This window comes from Bos javanicus, chromosome 15 (genome assembly GCF_032452875.1).
Source record: "Bos javanicus breed banteng chromosome 15, ARS-OSU_banteng_1.0, whole genome shotgun sequence".
Classification (NCBI taxonomy): Eukaryota; Metazoa; Chordata; class Mammalia; order Artiodactyla; family Bovidae; genus Bos; species Bos javanicus.
The window spans coordinates 79,429,477-79,451,539 of NC_083882.1; the positions used below are offsets into that span (position 1 = coordinate 79,429,477).

Genomic DNA, 22,063 nt, shown 5'->3' on the forward strand with positions numbered 1-22,063 from the left:
TCTCCCACAGAGTCCAAAAGACTCTTCTATACATCTGTGTCTCTTTTGCTGTCTCGCATATAGGGTTGTCGTTACAATCTTTCTAAATTCCATATATATGCGTTAGTATACTGTATTGGTGTTTTTCTTTCTGGCTTACTTCACTTTGTATAATAGGCTCCAGTTTATCCACCTCATTAGAATTGATTCAAATGTATCCTTTTTAATTGCTGAGTAATACTCCACTGTGTGTATGTACCACAGCTTTCTTATCCATTCATCTGCTGATGGAAATACTATTTTTTATTTCATTATTGGATGTTAGATACAAAGTTTGCACTTATTCTTTAAGACCATTTGGAAAGCACTTTTTACTTCTTTGTTCCTTAAGCTGTAGATGAAGGGGTTAAGCATGGGAATCACTAAAGTATAAAACACAGAGGCCATTTTATCTGTATCAAAGGAGTGAGTGGAGTTGGGCTGCATATACATAAATAGTAGAGACCCATAGAACACTACCACCACCATCAGGTGAGAACCACATGTGGAGAAAGCTTTTTTCCTGCTCTCTGCAGAATGCATTTGAAATATTACTGTCAGGATCAGTATGTAGGACATTAGGATGACCAGGAGGGAAGAGATCAAATTAAATGCTGAAAACAGTATGATCAACAATTCTATTTCTTGTGCGTTTGAGCAGAGCATAAGTAACAAGGGAACATCATCACAGTAGAAATGACTGATGACATTAGAGCCACAAAAAGTCAATGTAAAAATCTTAATAGTAAACATGAGTGCCTGAAAGGTACTGTAGAGGTATGGAATGCCTACCAGCATATGACAAAGTCTCTGGGACATGATAACATGGTACAGCAGAGGGTTGCAGATAGCCAAGTAGCGGTCATAGGCCATGGCTGACAAGATAAAAAATTCACTGATAATGAACATAAGGAAGAAAGCCAACTGTGTGGCACATGCATAATAGGAAATGGTATTTTGATCCACAACAAAATTCACCAGCATCTTGGGGCAAATGACAGTAGAATTACCAAGATCAATGAAAGCCAGGTGTTTGATAAAAAAGTACATAGGTGTGTGCAGCCGGGAATCCACTTGAGTTAAGATGATCATGCCCAGATTTCCCACCACTGTGATTGTGTAGATGATGAGGAAGGCTCCGAAAAGGGGAGTCTGAAGCTCAGGCTGCTTTGTGACCCCCATCAGAATGAATTCAGTCAGTGATGATCGATTCTGTTGGTCCATTTAGTCCAGTTAGCTTTTCTGGAAAGAAATAGGTTAGTTTTCCCATGATGTCATTTAATTAAGTATAATATTTTTAGAGAGAATAGATATTTTACTTCATGACAAGGGATAGAAAAGTAATTTCCATATCTTATTTTGAAACTAAAATAAAGGACAGAATCTTCTACATTCCAAAAAGTGGAAATCCTAGGAAATCACATGCACTGTTACTACAGATTAAATAGAGTCAGTGATGTTTGGAAAATATCCGTTGATTTAAATTACCATATAGTATTAACATAGAAATATAGACTTTATTTCATCTATACAAGGATATCACATTTTTCTTTAATATACTTCCACTTTCATCTGAGAATTCTTTTGGACTTCTCAAATTGCACAATATAGTATATATTGTACAATTGTACAATACAAAGCATAGGACCATAATTTTTAAAATGTTTCATGGTTAAGTGCTGCCTTCTGCATTTCATAAAATTTACATAGGCTAGCCTGGTGGCTCAATTGGCAAAGAATCTGCCTGCAATGCAGAAGACCCAGGTTCGATCCCTGGGTGGAGAAGATGCTCTGGAGGAGAAAATGGCAACCCACTCCAGTATTCTAGCCTGGAAAATCCCATGGACAGAGGAGCCTGGTAGGCTACAGTCCACGGGGTCACAAAGAGTCAAATACTTAGCGACTAAATCACCAATCAGTAAAAACAATTAGTACTTCTCTTAGCTTAAGCCATCTGGATTCCCTTTCTTTCAGTTTATCCTTCAACAAAATCTGGAACTCTGTAAGCATGACTTTCAATTGGAGGAGTAATTCGAGTTCAAAAATCTCAATCAGAGAAAATATAGGATAGAATTATTAAAAGTAATAAAGTGCTCAACTTTTGCCTGAGAAATCCATATGGGCCAAGGCAGGAACTCGTATCAGGTGAAACTTGTGGAATCTGTAGATGAAAAAATTTATCAGTTGATCTAAGAATTAAGTAGAAGATCTTATTTGAACCAAATTAAGGATTATAACCCAGAAACAGCCTCTCAGAAAGTTCTGGAATTGTTCTATCTTTTAAAGGTCAAAGCACAGTCAAGTAATTTTCTGAGATGAAGAGATGCTCATTAAATGATGTATTTTTTACAGTACAATTACATGTACAATTAGTGATGGGTCTACATGTACAATTAGTGATGCGTCATGTACATGTACAATTAGTGATGGGTCAGGGGTCATCATGGTGAGCCCCTTACAAGAAGCAAGGTTATTTCCTAAGGATTTATCTTGCTGATGCTAGGAGAATGTGTCTGTTTTTCAGTAGACATTTCTGCTGATAGGAAGTTTGGTTGAGGCATAATAGAGATACACAGTGCACAGTAGAGGGGAGAGAGGATGTCAAAGGAAGAGAAACAAAAATTATGTACACATTTCTCTGACTTGCCTTAGAATGTGCATTTTTATTTCATCAGAGCTATCAGAGAGAAAAGAATTCTCTTCTACCACCTTCCTAAGTTCTTTTGGCTGGTTGGTGGGCCTGAGAATTAAATTTCCATCAGACAGATTTGCAGGAAGAAATCAAATAAAAGTTGTAGGACATGTATACCTGGAAGCAACTCAGGGAAACTGAGTAGCTCATCAAAATGGCCAAAGTCTTTATCTTAAATACTGTCTTCAGCTAGAGATAAAAGAGGATGTTAACGGTAGTGGTTTAGGACTTCAAAGGAGCAGGAGGGAATTCGCATGGAGATGGAAAAACAAATGATTCATAAACTGATATCTGCTGGGTCTGGTAGAGAGAGTGGTACAGAGTGGACTTGGATCTCTAGGCTTTGCCTGTGTTTGCCTGACTACACCTAGTCAACTTTCTCTGCAGATATCAACAAGCCCTTTATCTAGTATTTTTTAGACAATCAGGGGGAAGATCAAAAATTCTTCTGGAGTCTTCTAGATCTTGATTGTTTTCAGCTGGAAATAATCCGCATGCCAAAGAGACATTTTGGGGGGCTGGGGGTCAAATATTGCTCCCGTACAAAGCCAACTGGAAGGTTAGCTGGAGTCTGAGGCCACTCAGTGGCACTTTGTAGTTTTAGTACTGATTTAGCCAGTTTGATTCAAAGACTAGGGATGCAATACTGGAGATTGCTGAGCCATTTCTACCCCTTTCTCCCAGATGATGTCGTCTGCAGAGTCCCCATTGAATCCCATTCTGCTTTCAGGCCCCTTCTCATTTTACAAATAAGAACCCAGTGTTTCAGACTCTACTCTCAAGGTTTTCCTGCAGAATGGGAGACACACTGAGTTCAGTTCAGTTCAGTCGCTCAGTCCTGTCTGACTCTGTGATCCCATGGAATCCCAGGGACACCAGGCCTCCCTGTCCATTCCAACTCCTGGAGTTTACTCAAACTCATGTCCATTGAGTTGGTGATGCCATCTAACCATCTCATCCTCTGTCAACCCCTTCTCCTCCTGCCCTCAATCTTTCCCAGCATCAGGGTCTTTTCAAATGAGTCAGCTCTTCACATCAGGTGGCCAAAGTCTTGGAGTTTCAGCTTCAACATTAGTCCTTCCAATGAACACTTAGGACTGGTTTCCTTTAGGATGAACTGGTTGGATCTCCTTGCAGTCCAAGGGACTCTCAAGAATCTTCTCCAACATCACACTTCAAAAGCATCAATTCTTTGGTGCTCAGCTTTCTTTATAGTCCAACTCTCACATCCATTCATGACTACTGGAAAAATGATAGCCTTGACTAGATGGACCTTTGTTGCCAAAGTAATATTTCTGATTTTTAATATGCTGTCTAGGTTGGTCAAAATTGAGTTAAGATGATCCAAAATTCCAGTACCCTTTGAAGTCTTCAGTGTTTGCCAAGAATTATTTAAGTGTTTACTGAGTTGATCTCCATTTTCAGTGTTAGTGATTACCTCCCTCTGAAGATGTCTTGATTCTTTTACCCTGATCATTTTAGTATGAGAATTTACCCCATTAAAATACTTTGAAGTGTACAATACAGTATTATTAACTGTGTACACAATGGTGTACAGCTTATTTTTATCCTATTCGTCTTGCAAAATTGTAATTTTATACCTGTTGATTAAAAGTTCCCCATATGATCCAACAACCTCACTTCTACTATTTATAGAAATAGCAGCTGCTAGAATCTTAAAGAGGTATTGATATCCTGTCCATTCTTCTATTTCAGGAAAGAATATCTCCAGTCATTTTGATGCAGCATTTTATGCACTCCCATTTAGGGAATTAAGGCATAAAAAAATGCAAAAATTATGCAAAAGAATGACTGACTTTTCAGTCTTCAGACATAATGATAGAGTTAGGAGTTATCTGAGGGTCGGGGCTTTCTCGGTAACTCTTAAATCATTCTATTTATTTGCCAGTCTATTTTTTTCAGTTTGTAAAGCCTTTCCTGAAAACAAACAAGCAAACAAAAAACACAAATCAAGTAGTAAGCAACCAGTAGGGGAAAAATGCAGATGATTAAAAAATGTAAAAGTTCATATATAAGGATGTGATTAGTCACTTAGTTGTGTCCAACTTTCTGTGAGCCCAAGGACTATAGGCTGCCAGGCTCCTTTGTCTGTGGAATTCTCCAGGAAAGAATACTGGAGTGGGTAGCCATTCCCTTCTCCAGAGGATCTTCCCAACTCTGAGATCAAACCCTCCTGCATTGTAGGCAGATTCTTCAGCATATGAGCCACCAGGAAAGTGCCGTAAAGACTTATAACATTATATTAAAATTGTTTTCACTTAAAATATTGCAAATTTTAAAAATATATATTATAATATATAATACATAATTTAATATATTCTTTTTAAATATTGCATTGTATATGTTTATATGAATAATAATGATCAAATAGTACAAAAGACATCTACTAAAAATTCTTTTATCTAAAATTCAGATGTAACTGGGCATCCTATATCTTATCTAGATTAATCTTAATCTTAATAGAGTCTAATAGATGAGATCAGTGATGATTTTTTCAGATAGTTCTAACTTTTTCATCCCATGAAATATCCAAATGCACTTTCACATTTCAGAAATCAAGTGGATATATTACTTCTAGTCAATTCATAGGATCTAAAACTCTAAAATTTTCACACTACTCCAGATAAAAAGGGAGATAATAATGTTTTTGTCATGTAAAGAATTAGTGCTCAGTGACCATTAAGAGTCATTGAAGTCCATGGTCAGAGGCCAGAAAACTTAGGAAATGACCAACACCCAGGTGATAATCAAAATCGACAACTTCTATCCACTCACCTTTAATGAAGAATTGGATTTTCTTCTCCAAAATTACTTTTTGTTTGGGTAAGGAGAATATATACCTTTTGTCTTTCTCTGTGATGATCCCAGAGGAAGTAGTATAATTTATTCAGATGATTACACCTAATCATCTGAACATTTATTAAAAACTGCCTGTGGTGACTGCTAATTATTCAGAATGTTCTGCATATTACCAATTGAAAGAAAAAAAAGTGTAAGGGATAATTCAAGGAAAGAAATCAAACAGCACAAATGATCTGTGCAGTTCATGGAGAGCTCTGTGAAAATACGTATCCTCTCACACAGAGTCAATGATTGAAGTAGCAATGAAAAATTCTTCAATCAGCTTTATTCCAGTAAAACAGGAATAATTACAAAACCCATGATAAATTTTATTTTTTTTGCTTGTTATTTCTTTTTTTTAATTTTATTTTTAAACTTTACAATATTGTATTAGTTTCGCCAAATATCGAAAAGAATCTGCCACAGGTATACATGTGTTCCCCATCCTGAACCCTCCTCCCCCTCCCTCCCCATACCATCCCTCTGGGTCGTCCCAGTGCACCAGCCCCAAGCATCCAGTATCGTGCATTGAACCTGGACTGGCGACTCATTTCATACATGATATTATACATGTTTCGATGCCATTCTCCCAAATCTTTCCACCCTCTCCCTCTCCCACAGAGTCCATAAGACTTATCTATAGATCAGTGTCTCGTTTGCTGTCTCGTACGCAGGGTTATTGTTAGCATCTTTCTAAATTCCATATATATGCGTTAGTATACTGTATTGGTATTTTTCTTTCTGGCTTACTTCACTCTGTATAATCGGCTCCAGTTTCATCCACCTCATTAGAACTGATTCAAATGAATTCTTTTTAATGGCTGAGTAATACTGCATTGTGTATATGTACCACAGCTTTCTTATCCATTCATCTGCTGATGGACATCTAGGTTGCTTCCATGTCCTGGCTATTATAAACAGTGCTGTGATGAACATTGGGGTACACATGTCTCTTTCCCTTCTGGTTTCCTCAGTGTGTATGCCCAGCAGTGGGATTGCTGGATCATAAGGCAGTTCTATTTCCAGTTTTTTAAGGAATCTCCACACTGTTCTCCAGAGTGGCTGTACTAGTTTGCATTCCCACCAACAGTGTAAGGGGTTCCCTTTTCTCCACACCCTCTCCAGCATTTATTGCTTGTAGACTTTTTGGCATTATCATCATCATATCTCCTCTCCGCCGCTCCCCCTGACCTCGGACACGGGGTAACTCCTCTCGGCTGTTCCTGCGCTGTTGCAGTCTGGTACTCTCGGCTGCTGTCCCTGACCTTGGATGTGGGGCAGCTCCTCTTGGGCACCGCCCTTTTGGCATGGGGTCCTCCCAGCTTCTGCCCCTGACCTCGGACATGTGGTGGCTCCTTTCAGCTGCTCCTCTCAGAGCCAAAGCAAAAACAATACCCATCTGTGGAGGTGCCCGGTGATAGAAGCAAGGTCCGATGCTGTAAAGAGCAATACTGCATAGGAACCTGGAATGTCAGGTCCATGAATCAAGGCAAGTTGGAAGTGGTCAAACAAGAGATGGCAAGAGTGAATGTAGACATTCTAGGAATCAGGGAACTGAAATGTACTGGAATGGGTGAATTTAACTCAGATGACCATTATATCTACTACTGCGGGCAGGAATCCCTCAGAAGAAATGGAGTGGCCATCATGGTCAACAAAAGAGTCCGAAGTGCAGTACTTGGACGCAATCTCAAAAACGACAGAAGGATCTCTGTTCATTTCCAAGGCAAACCATTCAATATCACAGTAATCCAAGTCTATGCCCCAACCAGTAACGCTGAAGAAGCTGAAGTTGAATGGTTCTATGAAGACCTAAAGACCTTTTAGAACTAACACCCAAAAAAGATGTCCTTTTCATTATAGGGGACTGGAATGCAAAAGTAGGAAGTCAAGAAACACCTGGAGTAACAGGCAAATTTGTCCTTGGAATACGGAATGAAGCAGGGCAAAGACTAATAGAGCTTTGCCAAGAAAATGCACTGGTCATAACAAACCCCCTCTTCCAACAACACAAGAGAAGACTCTATACATGGACATCACCAGATGGTCAACACCAAAATCAGATCGATTATATTCTTTGCAGCCAAAGATGGAGAAGCTCTATACAGTCAGCAAAAACAAGACCAGGAGCTGACTGTGGCTCAGACCATGAACTCCTTATTGCCAAATTCAGACTTAAATTGAAGAAAGTAGGGAAAACCACTAGACCAGTCAGGTATGATCTAAATCAAATCCCTTATGATTATACAGTGGAAGTGAGAAATAGATTTAAGGGCCTAGATCTGGTAGATAGAGTGCCTGATGAACTATGGAATGAGGTTCGTGACTTTGTACAGGAGACAGGGATCAAGACCATTCCCATAGAAAAGAAATGCAAAAAAGCAAAATGGCTGTCTGGGGAGGCCTTACAAATAGCTGTGAAAAGAAGAGAAGTGAAAAGCAAAGGAGAAAAGGAAAGATATAAGCATTTGAATGCAGAGTTCCGAAGAATAGCAAGAAGAGATAAGAAAGCTTTCTTCAGCAATCAATGCAAAGAAATAGAGGGAAAAAACAGAATGGGAAAGACTAGGGATCTCTTCAAGAAAATCAGAGATACCAAAGGAACATTTCATGCAAAGATGGGCTTGATAAAGGACAGAAATGGTATGGACCTAACAGAAGCAGAAGATATTAAGAAGAGATGGCAAGAACACACAGAAGAACTATACAAAAAAGATCTTCATGACCCAGATAATCACGATGCTGTGATCACTGATCTAAAGCCAGACATCCTGGAATGTGAAGTCAAGTGAGCCTTAGAAAGCATCACTATGAACAAAGCTGGTGGAGGTGATGGAATTCCAGTTGAGCTATTCCAAATCCTGAAAGATGATGCTGTGAAAGTGCTGCACTCAATATGCCAGCAAATTTGGAAAACTCAGCAGTGGCCACAGGACTGGAAAAAGTCAGTTTTCATTCCAATCCCAAAGAAAGGCAATGCCAAAGAATGCTCAAACTACCACACAATTGCACTCATCTCACACGCTAGTAAAGTAATGCTCAAAATTCTCCAAGCCAGCCTTCAGCAATATGTGAACCGTGAACTGCCTGATGTTCAAGCTGGTTTTAGAAAAGGCAGAGGAACGAGAGATCAAATTGCCAACATCTGCTGGATCATGGAAAAAGCAAGAGAGTTCCTGAAAAACATCTATTTCTGCTTTATTGACTATGCCAAAGCCTTTGACTGTGTGGATCACAATAAACTGTGGAAAATTCTAAAGAGATGGGAATCCCAGACCACCTGATCTGCCTCTTGAGAAATTTGTATGCAGGTCGGAAAGCAACAGTTAGAACTGGACATGGAACAATAGAGTGGTTCCAAATACGAAAAGGAGTTCATCAAGGCTGTATATTGTCACTCTGTTTATTTAACTTATATGCAGAGTACATCATGAGAAACGCTGGACTGGAAGAAACACAAACTGGAATCAAGATTGCCAGGAGAAATATCAATAACCTCAGATATGCAGATGATACCACCCTTATGGCAGAAAGTGAAGAGGAACTAAAAAGCCTCTTGATGAAAGTGAAAGTGGAGAGGGAAAATGTTGGCTTAAAACTCAACCTTCAGAAAACGAAGATCATGGCATCCGGTCTCATCACTTCATGGGAAATAGATGGTGATACAGTGGAAACAGTGTCAGACTTTATTTTTCTGGGCTCCAAAATCACTACAGATGGTGACTGCAGCCATGAAATTAAAAGACACTTACCCCTTGGAAGGAAAGTTATGACCAACCTAGATAGCATATTCAAAAGCAGAGACATTACTTTGCCAACAAAGGTTTGTTTAGTCAAAGCTATGCTTTTTCCTGTAGTCATGTATGGATGTGAGAGTTGGACTGTGAAGAAGGCTAGCACCGAAGAATTGATGCTTTTGAACTGTGGTGTTGGAGAAGACTCTTGAGAGTCCCTTGGACTGCAAGGAGATCCAACCAGTCCATTCTGAAGGAGATCAGCCCTGGGATTTCTTTGGAAGGAATGATGCTAAAGCTGAAACTTCAGTACTTTGGCCACCTCATGTGAAGAGCTGACTCATTGGAAAAGACTCTGATGCTGGGAGGGATTGGGGGCAGCAGGAGAAGGGGATGACAGGATGAGATGGCTGGATGGCATCACTGACTCAATGGACGTGAGTTTCAGTGAACTTCGGGATTTGGTGATGGACAGGGAGGCCTGGCGTGCTGCAATTCATGGGATGGCAAAGAGACGGACACGACTGAATGACTGATCTGATCCATCTGATCTGATCATCATCGTATACTTTTTTTTTTCTTTAAATGTGTTACTCAAGTAAAAACATGTAGTGAACACTGGGTTAAAAATATGTCATTTAATCTATGTGAGATAGGTTTTATTTCCATATTCAGAGGACATCAAGTTTAGGAGAACCAGATAATTTGACCAAAGCCATATAATTGATAACCAGATGATTTGAAATTAAACCCTCATCTTTAAATGGATAATATATTCTTGTTTTGTCCTTCCATATGACCAACCATAACAATCACTAAGATGCAGTATCTTACTGTGATGATCGTCTCAACCACAGTGTTGCCTGAGCTGAGATTCAACCATGCTTGGATAATGTTCAGAACAACCTCATCAAGAATAAAATCTAATGTAAAATATTATATTCCCTCTCATAATATTTTACCTGTGCCCTCCTCCTCTATGACTTCTGTACATATAATAATTGAGGGAAATTCATATACAGTTAAAGATGGATCTAAATTGTACAAATGGTTAAGTTCTGAAAACTGTTTTATTTGTTCCTAATACCTAAATCAATACATAGAACACTTTCAGTCCCACAGAAATTTTTCTGATGCTTTATATCCTTTATTTAGACCATTTCTATTGTAGAAATGTTCCTCTCCCCTTTACACTTCAAACAAAATCCTCCCACCTCCAGCAACCGCTGCTCTGGTTTGTTTCCATAAACTTATTTTCCCTATTCCTGAGTTTCATGTAAGTAGAGTAACACAATACATACTGTTAATATGGTATCTTTCACTTCATATAGTGATTTTGAAATTTATCTATGCTCTGATTTTTATAGCTACATTCCAATACATGCATGTGACACCATTCTTTAGTCATTGATGAATAATAGTGTTTTGACTTATTATAAAAGCTTAGTATAAACATTTCCATTTAAATATGTTTGCAAAAGGATGAGTTAATTTCTCGCAGTTAGATCGAAGGGTGAAATTACTGGATCACAGGATAAATGAATGTTTAAGCTTATAAGAAATTTGAAGCCTTCCAAGCTTATTGTAGCCTTTTACATTACCAACAAATATCCATGAGAGTCCCATTTTCTGAGTATCTGTGCCAATATTTCATGTAGAAGTTTTAAAATTTTGAAATATAAATTAGTGAAAATTCTTTCATTGTGATTTTTTTTTGCTTGAAGACTAATAACAATAAACACTTTTCTGTATAAAATATAATTCTTCCATACACTTCCTTCTGAAGCATCTACCCTTTGGTTCATTTTAATTTTGTTGTTTTTCTTTCTGATCAATATATTTTTTGAACTTTTATATCTGTGCTAGATAAAACTACTTATTCAGATTTCTTCTATACATTTTACTGTTTTATTAGTTATTTGGCCCAGGGTCCTGCAGTGATTCAAAAAATTGTGCTACCACTAGGGAGGGCAGGAAACCCTCTCCCACCTTTGATCCTGTGTGCTCAGTGGCTTCAGCCCTATCGGACTCTCTGCGATCCCATGGACTGTAGTAGCCAGGCTCCTCTGTCCATGGGATTCTCCAGGCAAGAATGCTGGAGGGGATTGCCATTCCCTCCTCTAGGGGATCTTCCCAAACCCCTGAATTTCCTGTGTCTTCTGCCTTGCAGGTGAGATTCTTTACCACTGAGCTACCAGGGAAGCCACTCAAATATAAAAGAGATTTGGGAATGAAGTGGGAAGGGGAGACTGAAAAGTTAAAGCCACCACTCAAACTATACAGAACTATCTAAAGACTGAGAAGGGAGAAAAAGAAGAAAGAACCAATTTCTGCTGCCCTTTCAAGGCTTGTCCTAATTTTCTTGCACATTTGTGTGTCAAGAAATTTTTTATTGTATCTTGGATATTGTAATATCCTGCTATGTCTCAATATTGTTGTCCTTATCTTAAGGGAGTTGATTTTATTTGTTCTTTTTTCTTTTAGCAGAAAACTGACATGCTTTGACTCAAACTCTGTCTCATGGGTTGTAATACTAATATTACTTCATATTTTTAGCTCTGTCTAGCATATGGAGTCTGCACCACACTTTCATCGTTCAGGATCAGTGAACTGGACAATGTTTTTACACAGGATATTAATCTCCCCTTCCCTGGCTTTCTCCTTCCTAGAATTCATCTCTCTCTAATTTTTTCCCTTTGACTATGTCTGTCCCAATTCTGTCTCTTTTGTTGTTCAGCTCAGAAAGACTGTGGGCTATTTACAGGGTATTCATTTGTTGCAAGATCAAGCCCTTCTCAAAATAGAATTTGTAAAATGAGAACATCACTTGTTCCTTTCATAATTTGCTTAATTTTCTGTCTGGAGTACTTTCAAGGTTGGCTATTTCTTTTTTCCTCAAAGTTTTTAACTGTGATGTGATATCTTATCAAAATTCACCTGGTGATTGCCAGAAGCAGATAAGGAAAATGTGTATTTCTTTAAATTTCTAGGTTGTGTTTTTGTCTCATATAAAATTATTGTTTGCTATTTTCCCAGTGTTGTTAAATGTTTGTTCATTTTCTTTTAGTGTGCATTATTTTTCACAAAGCCAGTGTTTCTTCTTTTTATTTCAATATATGATGTATTTTTCTTAGGCCTGTCAAGTGTCTAACATTTTAATGATTTCTATTTATCTCTTGGTACTTTAATGTAGAGAGTTCTATTCTTTTGTGTCTAAGTTATTTCTTCAATGTCTAATCTGCTTTTAACAAATACAGAGTACAATGTTCATTCTTGATACTCTACTGAATCCTAGTGACTCAATTTGGTTTTCTATTATAACTCTTAGTTCTAACTTTCATATTTATATTTGCCTTTGAATTCTTAAAATATTTGCTAGTTTTTTTTTCTTTTTTTTTAATTTAATTTTATTTTTAAACTTTACATAATTGTATTAGTTTTGCCAAATATCAAAATGAATCCATCACAGGTATACATGTGCTCCCCATCCTGAACCCTCCTCCCTCCTCCCTCCCCATACCATCCCTCTGGGTCGTCCCAGTGCACTAGCCCCAAGCATCCAGTATTGTGCATTGAACCTGGACTGGCATCTCGTTTCATACATGATATTTTACATGTTTCAATGCCATTCTCCCAAATCTTCCCACCCTCTCCCTCTCCCACAGATTCCATTGCTACTGTTTTTAAAGTCCTTGTTTACCTATTCTGGGGCTTCCCTGGTGGCTCGGATGGTAATGAATCTCCCTGCAATGCAGGAGACACGTGATCCCTGGGTTGGGAAGGTCTCCTGAAGAAGGAAATGGCCGCCCACTCCAGTATTCCTACCTGGAAAATTCCATAGACAGAGGAGCCTGGCGGGCTACAGCCTACGGGGTTGCAAAGAGTTGGGCACGACTGAGGGACTAACCCTTTCACCACTTATTCTCTCATTTCTGTTTTTTCTGGATCTAGAAATGATGACATATTTCTCATGGTTATGGATAACATTTTCTCTTCAACTTGCAGATATTTCTTTGGATGCTGGACATTGAGAACATTTTTCAGTTGAGTCCATAGTTTTTTGTTTTTCTCAATCTTCAAAGTGTTGGGATTTGTATTGCCAGTCAGTTTATTTGCTTGCTCACCTGCTTAATCCTTTTGAGAGTTGATGTGGAGTTCTGTTAGATGGAGTATAGTGGATTATTTCCTTTGGGGCAAGTTCTCTCTTCAGCTGTCTTTATTGAAAGCCCTAGATGTTCAATGACATTCTTCAATAAGATTTGACAAATTTGAATGTATCCCAACCCTATGAGAACTGCTAGGTTTCAAGGTACAAATTCCTTGCAGTTCCTTTTTTACCTAGTAGCTGTTCTTGACTTTCTCTTTAGCTGCTAAATCGTGTCTGACTCTTGTGACCCCCATGGACTGTAGCCCACCAGGCTCCTCTGCCCATGGGATTCTCCAGGCAAGAATACTGGAGCGGGTTGCTGTTTCCTTCTTCAGGGGATCTTTCAGACCCAGGAATCAAACCCGGGTCTCCTGCATTGTAGGCCAATTCTTTACCAACTGCACTATGAGGGAAGCCCATTCTTGGCTTGGCTTTATACAATCTCAATAGCTGCAATTTAGAAACCATTGGAAATGACTCAAGCCAACTTCATGCTGGTGTAAAATCATTTTGCTTAGGTGTCTCCACTCCAGTGCTCAGCCCTGCATATTCCAGGCACTGTAGCCCTTCCTGACCTGACTCAGTGTCTTCCTCTCTACATGACTATCATGTTCTTCATGTTCCCCACCATCATTCCATGTCAGGGGCCAGTAATCACGATCCTCTCCTGTCATGGGCCACCAGTTGTCAAATATCTGAAAACATTTGTTACATGTCTGTCTCTAATTTTCCCATTATTTTTAGCAACAGAGTTATTAAAATCCAACATTCTTTTTACAGAGATTGATAAAAGCCCTCGGGAAATGCATGCTACCAATTTTCCTACTTGTCTAATTTGAGCATTCTCTCATTTCTCCCCATGGTGATTACCCATTTTTTTAATTTAAATTATCGATTTTAAACTCAACGTTCTATTTTAATTATAGATTTCTATATAATCCAAGTGTCTTTGGGAGTATATTTATTCTCCAGTCTTTTCAAAAATGAAGATTGAACCATTTTTGATAAACCGTTTATCCCTGTTTGTAAATGATGCCTAGAATATGTTGTTCTTCAGTAAATATTAGTTTGATGAATGTAAGCCTTGAATTTTCACCAGAGTTCTAGAAGGATTCTTTTGAATTCAGTTTCCAAGTTAAACTGAAAATAGAGATCGGCAATCTAACCAACAGAAATTCACTTTTTTATTCTCTGTGTATGATGCTTTTAAAGAATCTTTAAAATTAACTGTTTTCAGTTTCTTTATCTTGCATATCTGCATAACCATCCTAGTGACACCTAACCATTTATCATTTAGGTAAAACTCTGTTCTGTGGAGCAAATTCTTTCTTTTTTTTTTTTTTTTTTTGGGGGGGGGTTCAATTATGTTTATTCCATCTGTTTTTTTTTTCTTTTTTTTAAATTTAATTTTATTTTTAAACTTTACAATATTGTATTAGTTTTGCCAAATATCAAAATGAATCCGCCACAGGTATACATGTGTTCCCCATCCTGAACTCTCCTCCCTCCTCCCTCCCCATACCATCCCTCTGGGTCGTCCCAGTGCACTAGCCCCAAGCATCCAGTATCATGCATTGAACCTGGACTGGCATCTCGTTTCATACATGATATTATACATGTTTCAATGCCATTCTCCCAAATCTTCCCACCCTCTCCCTCTGCAACAGAGTCCATAAGACTGTTGTATAGATCAGTGTCTCGTTTGCGGTCTCGCACACAGGGTTATTGTTACCATCTTTCTAAATTCCATATATATGCGTTAGTATACTGTATTGGTGCTTTTCTTTCTGGCTTACTTCACTCTGTATAATAGGCTCCAGTTTTTTTTTTTTTTTTTTTAGGCTCCAGTTTTATCCACCTCATTAGAACTGATTCAAATGTATTCTTTTTAATGGATGAGTCATACTCCATTGTGTATCTGTACCACAGCTTTCTTATCCATTCATCTGCTGATGGACATCTAGGTTGCTTCCATGTCCTGGCTATTATAAACAGTGCTGTGATGAACATTGGGGTACATGTGTCTCTTTCCCTTCTGGTTTCCTCAGTGTGTATGCCCAGCAGTAGGATTGCTGGATCCTAAAGCAGTTCTATTTCCAGTTTTTTAAGGAATCTCCACACTGTTCATTTTACTGAATTCAAGAATCCTCCAAGCTTGATGGTTTTAAAAATTCTTTATAGTGTTTTAGTTAATTACACACTTTAGGGACTTTTATGAATCAGGGGAAAATGTAAAGTCCCTTAGGAACTGTGTTTCTCAAGGTTTCCTTTGTTAACTTTGTAACATTTAAGCTGTAGTAGAACTCATTAGAAGCTGATGTAAAAAGTGCCTGTATATATATATTTAGTTGTACCTTCTATTCAAATTTGTTCTTTTAGAGCAAAAATAAAAAATGTTAAAAATTTGTTACTTTGTTACTCTATTCATTGTGTATTAATGATGACTTGCCTTCAGTTGTTTTACTTGGAGATATCATCTTCATCATATACTTTTAATTATTGTTTTTAATAAAGTTTAAAAAAAGAAAACATGGAAAACAACATGAAGTTTCTAAAGCTGAAATTTTAAAACATTTTCTTTTGGTAAGTTGAATTTATTTTACAATAATTGACTTCTTTCTTTTGTTTTTAAATTTTTTTCCCATATTTTAATACATCACTTAGAAAGATTGTTTTACATCTGATAGAATCATGAGTGTTAAGAATATTAGAGGTCATTTAAACCACCTTCACTCTATCCACTCCACCTGTATCATCTAGTTTTATTCACAATATTGTCTTATGTTTTACAAGAATAGGCGTGCCTGATGAGTAATATAATTTAATTTCTAAATTCCATTTGGAAATCCTTTTTAATTATGCTTACAATGAAAACTATCTGTAAAGTATCTTTCCTTGAGATGATGCTATTTAATTGATACTTTATTTATTTATTTTTTAAAGGTGAGTTAAAGAGTTAAATGAGGGCTCTAATCAATACAAGTCTTTCTGCAGTGATTGAACTGTCCTGTAATTAGCACTGTTCAATATAGTGGCTATATAGTCATGTATGACTATTGAGCACTTGAGAGTAAATCAAACTGTAGAATTTCACCTATTTTTATTATGTTTAATTTCTGTTTAAACATTCACATAAAGTTACTAATTACTGAATTAGATAGCTCAGATGTGATGAACTAATGTTATATTTTGTTTTGAAATGTCTAGATTTAACATTACAGTTTAAAGAACTCATGCATTTGGCAAATGTTTTGATAGTTTCTGAGTAATGTATTAACAATTGTGAAAACTTCCAGGCTACAAATTTATGAAAGAAAATATTAAAACATCCATTTCTATTTCACTGTATTTTTAAACAGAACAAACTAAAGGTTCAAATTTGGGAAATGTTAATGGATTTACTGTTGTACCTTTTTTCATGATTTATACTCATCTGCATGCCCATTAAATTTGTTCACACTGCAATTCTCTGTCAATATATTGCTTACCTACTTACTTATCTCCCCATCTTCCTATTTATCTATCTTATAATTTGTGCACTTATTATTAACTCAAAGCAAAACCTAGCATTTTTTGAATAGTATCTCTTATTTTCAGTAATCATGTGATGTAGGTGTGATTGTACTAGTATGAAAGAAGATAAATGACTTTCCCAAAGTCAATAAATCAATAAATGATAGCGACATATATTAATTGTAGGTTGGGCTGATGCCAACTATTTCACTTTTGTGGCAGTTGAAATATTTATTAAAATAAATTAATAGAATTGACATAGATAAACCAAATGTTATCATTGTGTTTATTTCTTTATATCTAAAAATATATGGAGAGCCCTATCCTCTTATGGATGTATTGATTCTTATATAAGCATAGTGGGGCTTCCTAGGCAGTATGCTGGTAAAGAATCTGCCTATCAATGTAGAAGGCAAAAGAAACACAAGTTCCATCCCTGAATCCATAATACTCCTTGGAGGAGGAAATAACAACTCCTTCCAGTATTCTTGTCTGGAAAATTCCATGGACAGAGGAGCCTGGTGGGCTACAGTCCATGGGGTTGAAAAGTGTCAGAAATGACAGAGCACTCACGTAGCATAGAAGCCTGGTACAATGGACTAAAAACGCCTAAGTAACCAAGCTACCTAAGGAATAGAAACTGGATTTAGAAAACCATAGTGTTCCGTGGTGGCTCAAACTGTGAAGAATCTGCCTGCAATGCAGGAGACCCGGATTCAATCCCTAGTCAAGAAGAAAATGGGGTACCCCCTCCAGTATTCCTGCCTGGAGAATTCCAAGGACAGAGGAGACTGACAGGATACATTCCCTGGGCTCACAAAGAGTCAGGCTTGACTGAGTGACTTTCATTTCATAGTGATATTAGTGAGAGAGAGAGAGAGAGAGAGAGAGAGAGAGAGAGAGAGAGACCCGAATTCAATTCCTGGGTTGAGAAGAGAATGGCTACCAACTCTAGTATTCTTGCTTGGAGAATGCCAAGGACAGAGGAGACTGGTGGGCAATGGTCCCTGAGCTCGCAAAGAGTTGGGTAAAACTGAAAGACTAAGTACAGCACAACATACACATATATGAATATAAATATATACATCTGCCTACAATGTGGCAGACCTGGGTTCGATCCCTGAGTTGGGAAGATCCTCTGGAGAAGAAAATGCCAACCCACTCCAGTACTCTTGCCTGGAAAAATCCCATGGACGGAAGAACAATGTAGACTACAGTCCATGGGGTCGCAAAGAGTCAGACACAACTGAGCCACACTTAAATTTTATATATAGAATATATAAAGGCTACAAAAAACATTCCAGAACAATAAATGATTATGTTATTCCACATTTTACATTTTATCTTTTCTATGTATATGCGTGTGTGTATATATATATATATGTTTATATGTGAATGTTTATAATAAATAGTTAAATATTGTGTATAGAAATTTATATAACAGATGTAGCTAAAAAGCCCCATGTAATATATAACAGCTTTTAACTGCTCCGTTTAGACAAGACCTCATTTTCTATGTTCTGAGTCTCACCCTTGTGTGATTTCACTGAGGGTCTCTCCCTGTGATGCTTATAAGGAAGTGTCATAAGAGGCCAGAGATTTATGCACCTTAAAGAGCATCATGGCATCTTTGGAGGTCAGGACTCCATCTCACAGCTTTGCTTTTATCTGGCTATATCATAGTGCTTTTATAGATTAACAATGGAGATAATAGTACAGCTGACTAAAGATCTTCTTGTAATTTACTCCTTCTTTAAAAATGAAGACTTTTGAAGAAGGATAAAGTTTAATTTTGTGAATTCCTTATATTTTCCATCAGTATCCCTCAAGCCAGTATCACTTTCTCATAGAGGCAGGCACTTGGAGACAGAATTAGATTTTCAAAAGCCAAAATGAATTTTCATATATTTGCTTATGGAGTAGAATTATAACTAGCACTAAATGAAAAAAATAAAAAAATAAATATTTTGGTTCGGCAAAATAATTTATTTTTCCAAGGACAGAAGCCTATACATATCTCTCTGAGTCTTTAATATTAAACACCAGATTCTCCTGTGTACATTCTAATCCCCACATCTGTTTTACTTACAGATTTCAAGATTAAGGAATTAAATGGCTGCAAAGAATTTTATGGTTGTTACTGAATTTATTCTTTTGGGACTGATAGACAATGCTGAACTGAAAGTTGTTCTTTTTGTGTTGTTCCTGGTGATTTATGCTGTTACTTTGGTGGGGAATCTGGGCACGATGATCTTCTTAATCCAAATCACCCCCAAGCTCCACACACCCATGTACTTTTTCCTCAGCTGCCTTTCATTTGTGGATGCCTGTTATTCATCTGTTATTGCACCAAAATTGCTGATCGGCTTCCTAGTTGTGAGGCAAACCATCTCCTTCCCTGCCTGCATAGTGCAGCATTTGTTTTTTGGGGTGTTCATCACCACAGAAGTCTTCTTGCTGTCCGTGATGGCTTATGACCATTATGTGGCCATTGTCAACCCTTTGCTTTATGCTGCAGCCATGTCTAAGAGGAAGTCTGTAGGACTGGTCACTGGATCACTCATTGGTGGAATGATTAACTCACTGACCCACACCATCAGCTTTGGGAGATTGTCTTTCTGCAGGTCCAGTGTCATCAGTCACTTCTGTGATGTCCCCCCACTGCTGAAGTTGTCATGTTCTGATACCTCCATGAATGAGCTGTTGCTCCTAACCTTCTCTGGAGTCATTGCCATGGCCACCTTCTTGATTGTGATCATTTCCTACACCTTCATTGCTGTTGCTATCCTGAGGATCCGCTCAGCAGCAGGCAGACAGAAAGCCTTCTCCACCTGTGCCTCTCACCTGACCGCTGTGACCATATTCTACAGCACCTTGAGTTTTAATTACATTCAGCGAAGTTCCCAGTATTCTGTAGAACAAGAGAAGGTGGTTTTAGTGTTCTATACACTAGTGATTCCCATGTTAAACCCACTGATTTACAGTCTGAGAAACAAAGAGGTAAAGGCTGCTGTGAGAAAGGCCATAGAAATAAAACATTGGTCATGCTAATTTCACTTTATTTAGCCCTGAAGCAGTCAATCAGTCAATTCTTCCCTTACCAACATCCACATGAATTCAATGAATTCTAGAGCTTCTAAGTATAGGACAAATTATTTCATTCTATGTAGTCCTTTTCACATGAGAAACTGAGACTAGAAACCAGAAGTGATTTTATGCATAAGTCAATTTTTAAAAAGCCAAACTAAAAACTCAGGTTATTAATATATGTACTAATCACTTTTAATAAAATGATTTTAATAAATTTATTTTATAAATTCATAGAATTACATGCATCGTCTCTGAAATTCAGAAAACAAAGTTTGTGAATGTGTGTATACTATTGGAGATATAAAGAATTAAATATTTTTATAAAATACTTAAATGTATTGACTCAGAAAATTAAAATAATTTTATACATGGCATTTTCTTTTCCTCTTTAAACTTGTATTAAAATTTTAAATATTGGTAAATCCCTATATTAGCAGAAAAGGACACTATGATTCCAAATGAGATTTTCTAACTATTAGTGATTTTCTTACTTTTCTTCTTGTTCTTGGACATCCATGACATCAACAAAAATGTTGGGTTGTCGGAAAATGACACTATTGTAATTTTCAATTTGCATGTTCTCTTCCTAAAAAAGGCCTAGTATAAAGATAGACACATATTTGGAATTTGAGAGTAGATATAATTCAGCACCCTTTCAGCATCCTTCCCATTCAACTCTGATTTTTAGAACCTACTTCATATTCTTTCAAGACTAAAAAAAAAAAGAAGAAAAAAAAAAAAAGAAAAAACTCTAGCAATCTTTAAATCACACGATGGGTGTTACTGCTGGATGAGACTTTCTATTCTGCAATGATGGTTTACTTGATTACGTAACTTCAAAACTCCCCATCATTTTAGAAATGATTATCTGTTACCAAAGTTCCTGTGAATAATATTTCAACAAATTTTGAAAATAAAAATTAGTTATACTGTGGACAGTTTTCTGTATCTTTAGAGTCTTTATTAACTACTGATATCAGAAAGATACAGATTGGGATTTTTAAAACAAATGAGAAAGTGTTTAAAATAGTTAAACAAGCTTACATTCACTAGTTCATACTTGACAATGAAGACATAGTCAATATGCTAGCAGGGATGACAGAATTTAAAGCAGAAAAAGCAATTTTTACTTTTCCTATGAAAAATAATTACAAAATATTGTAAAAGTGGTTGTCTTTGCCCATACATTTTGCAGGTGGCATGCCATCCTTCCAATATCAGGGTCTTTTAAAATGAGTCAGCTCTTCATATCTGGATTGATTTCCTTTAGGATTCACTGATTTGATCTCCTTGCTATCCAAGGAATTCTCAAGAGTCTTCTCCAGCACCACAGTTCAAAAGTGTCAGCTATTCAGCACCCAGCCTTCTTAATGGTCCAACTCTCACATCTGTACATGATTACTGGAAAAGCTATAACTTTGACTATATGGACCTTTGTCGGCAAAGTAATGTCTCTGCTTTTTCGTTTGCTGTCTAGGTTTGTCATAGATTTTCTTTCAAGGGTCAAGTGTCTTTTAATTTGGTGGCTGCAGTCCCATACCTCAGTGATTTTGGAACCCAAGAAAAACAAATCTGCCACTGTTTCTACTTTTTTCCAAATCTATTTGCCATGGAGTGATGTGATTGGACCCCAACTTCTTGTTAGTTGCATCTATCAGAAATATACTCTCCCATCAAGGTTTGTCTTGTCTTTATTTCCTCTTCTGACAACAAGTGAAAGTTGAACAATTGCTCAGTCATGTCTGACTCTTTGCGATCCCATGGACTATACAGTCCATGGAATTCTCCAGGCCAGAATACTGGAGTGGGTAGCCTTTCCCTTCTCCAGGGGATCTTCCTGACCCAGGAATGGAACCAGGGTCTCTTGCACTGCAGGAGGATTTTTTACTAACTGAGCTATGAGGGAAGCCCATTTTGACAACAAAAACATGTAAAATTTCAATGTAGGATAAATTTATATATTTTTTTTTCTTTACAGCTAGTATTTTCTACCCTGAGTCTAATGAG

The 22,063-nt window shown here is 37.3% G+C and overlaps 2 protein-coding genes across 2 annotated transcripts; one reads left to right on the top strand and one right to left on the bottom strand.

Moving 5' to 3' along the window:
- Nucleotides 1-300: 300 nt before the first annotated feature.
- LOC133261459 (olfactory receptor 8K5-like) lies at nt 301-1,247 on the bottom strand. The gene has a single exon (XM_061439939.1). It carries the CDS (start codon nt 1,240-1,242, stop codon nt 301-303), a length of 942 nt encoding a protein of 313 aa, XP_061295923.1. The 5' UTR covers nt 1,243-1,247.
- A 17,769-nt stretch (nt 1,248-19,016) lies between these two features.
- Nucleotides 19,017-20,091, top strand: LOC133261460 (olfactory receptor 5J3-like). The gene has a single exon (XM_061439940.1). The coding sequence runs from the start codon at nt 19,079-19,081 to the stop codon at nt 20,015-20,017; it is 939 nt and encodes a 312-aa protein (XP_061295924.1). The 5' UTR covers nt 19,017-19,078; the 3' UTR covers nt 20,018-20,091.
- The last annotated feature ends 1,972 nt before the right edge of the window (nt 20,092-22,063 follow it).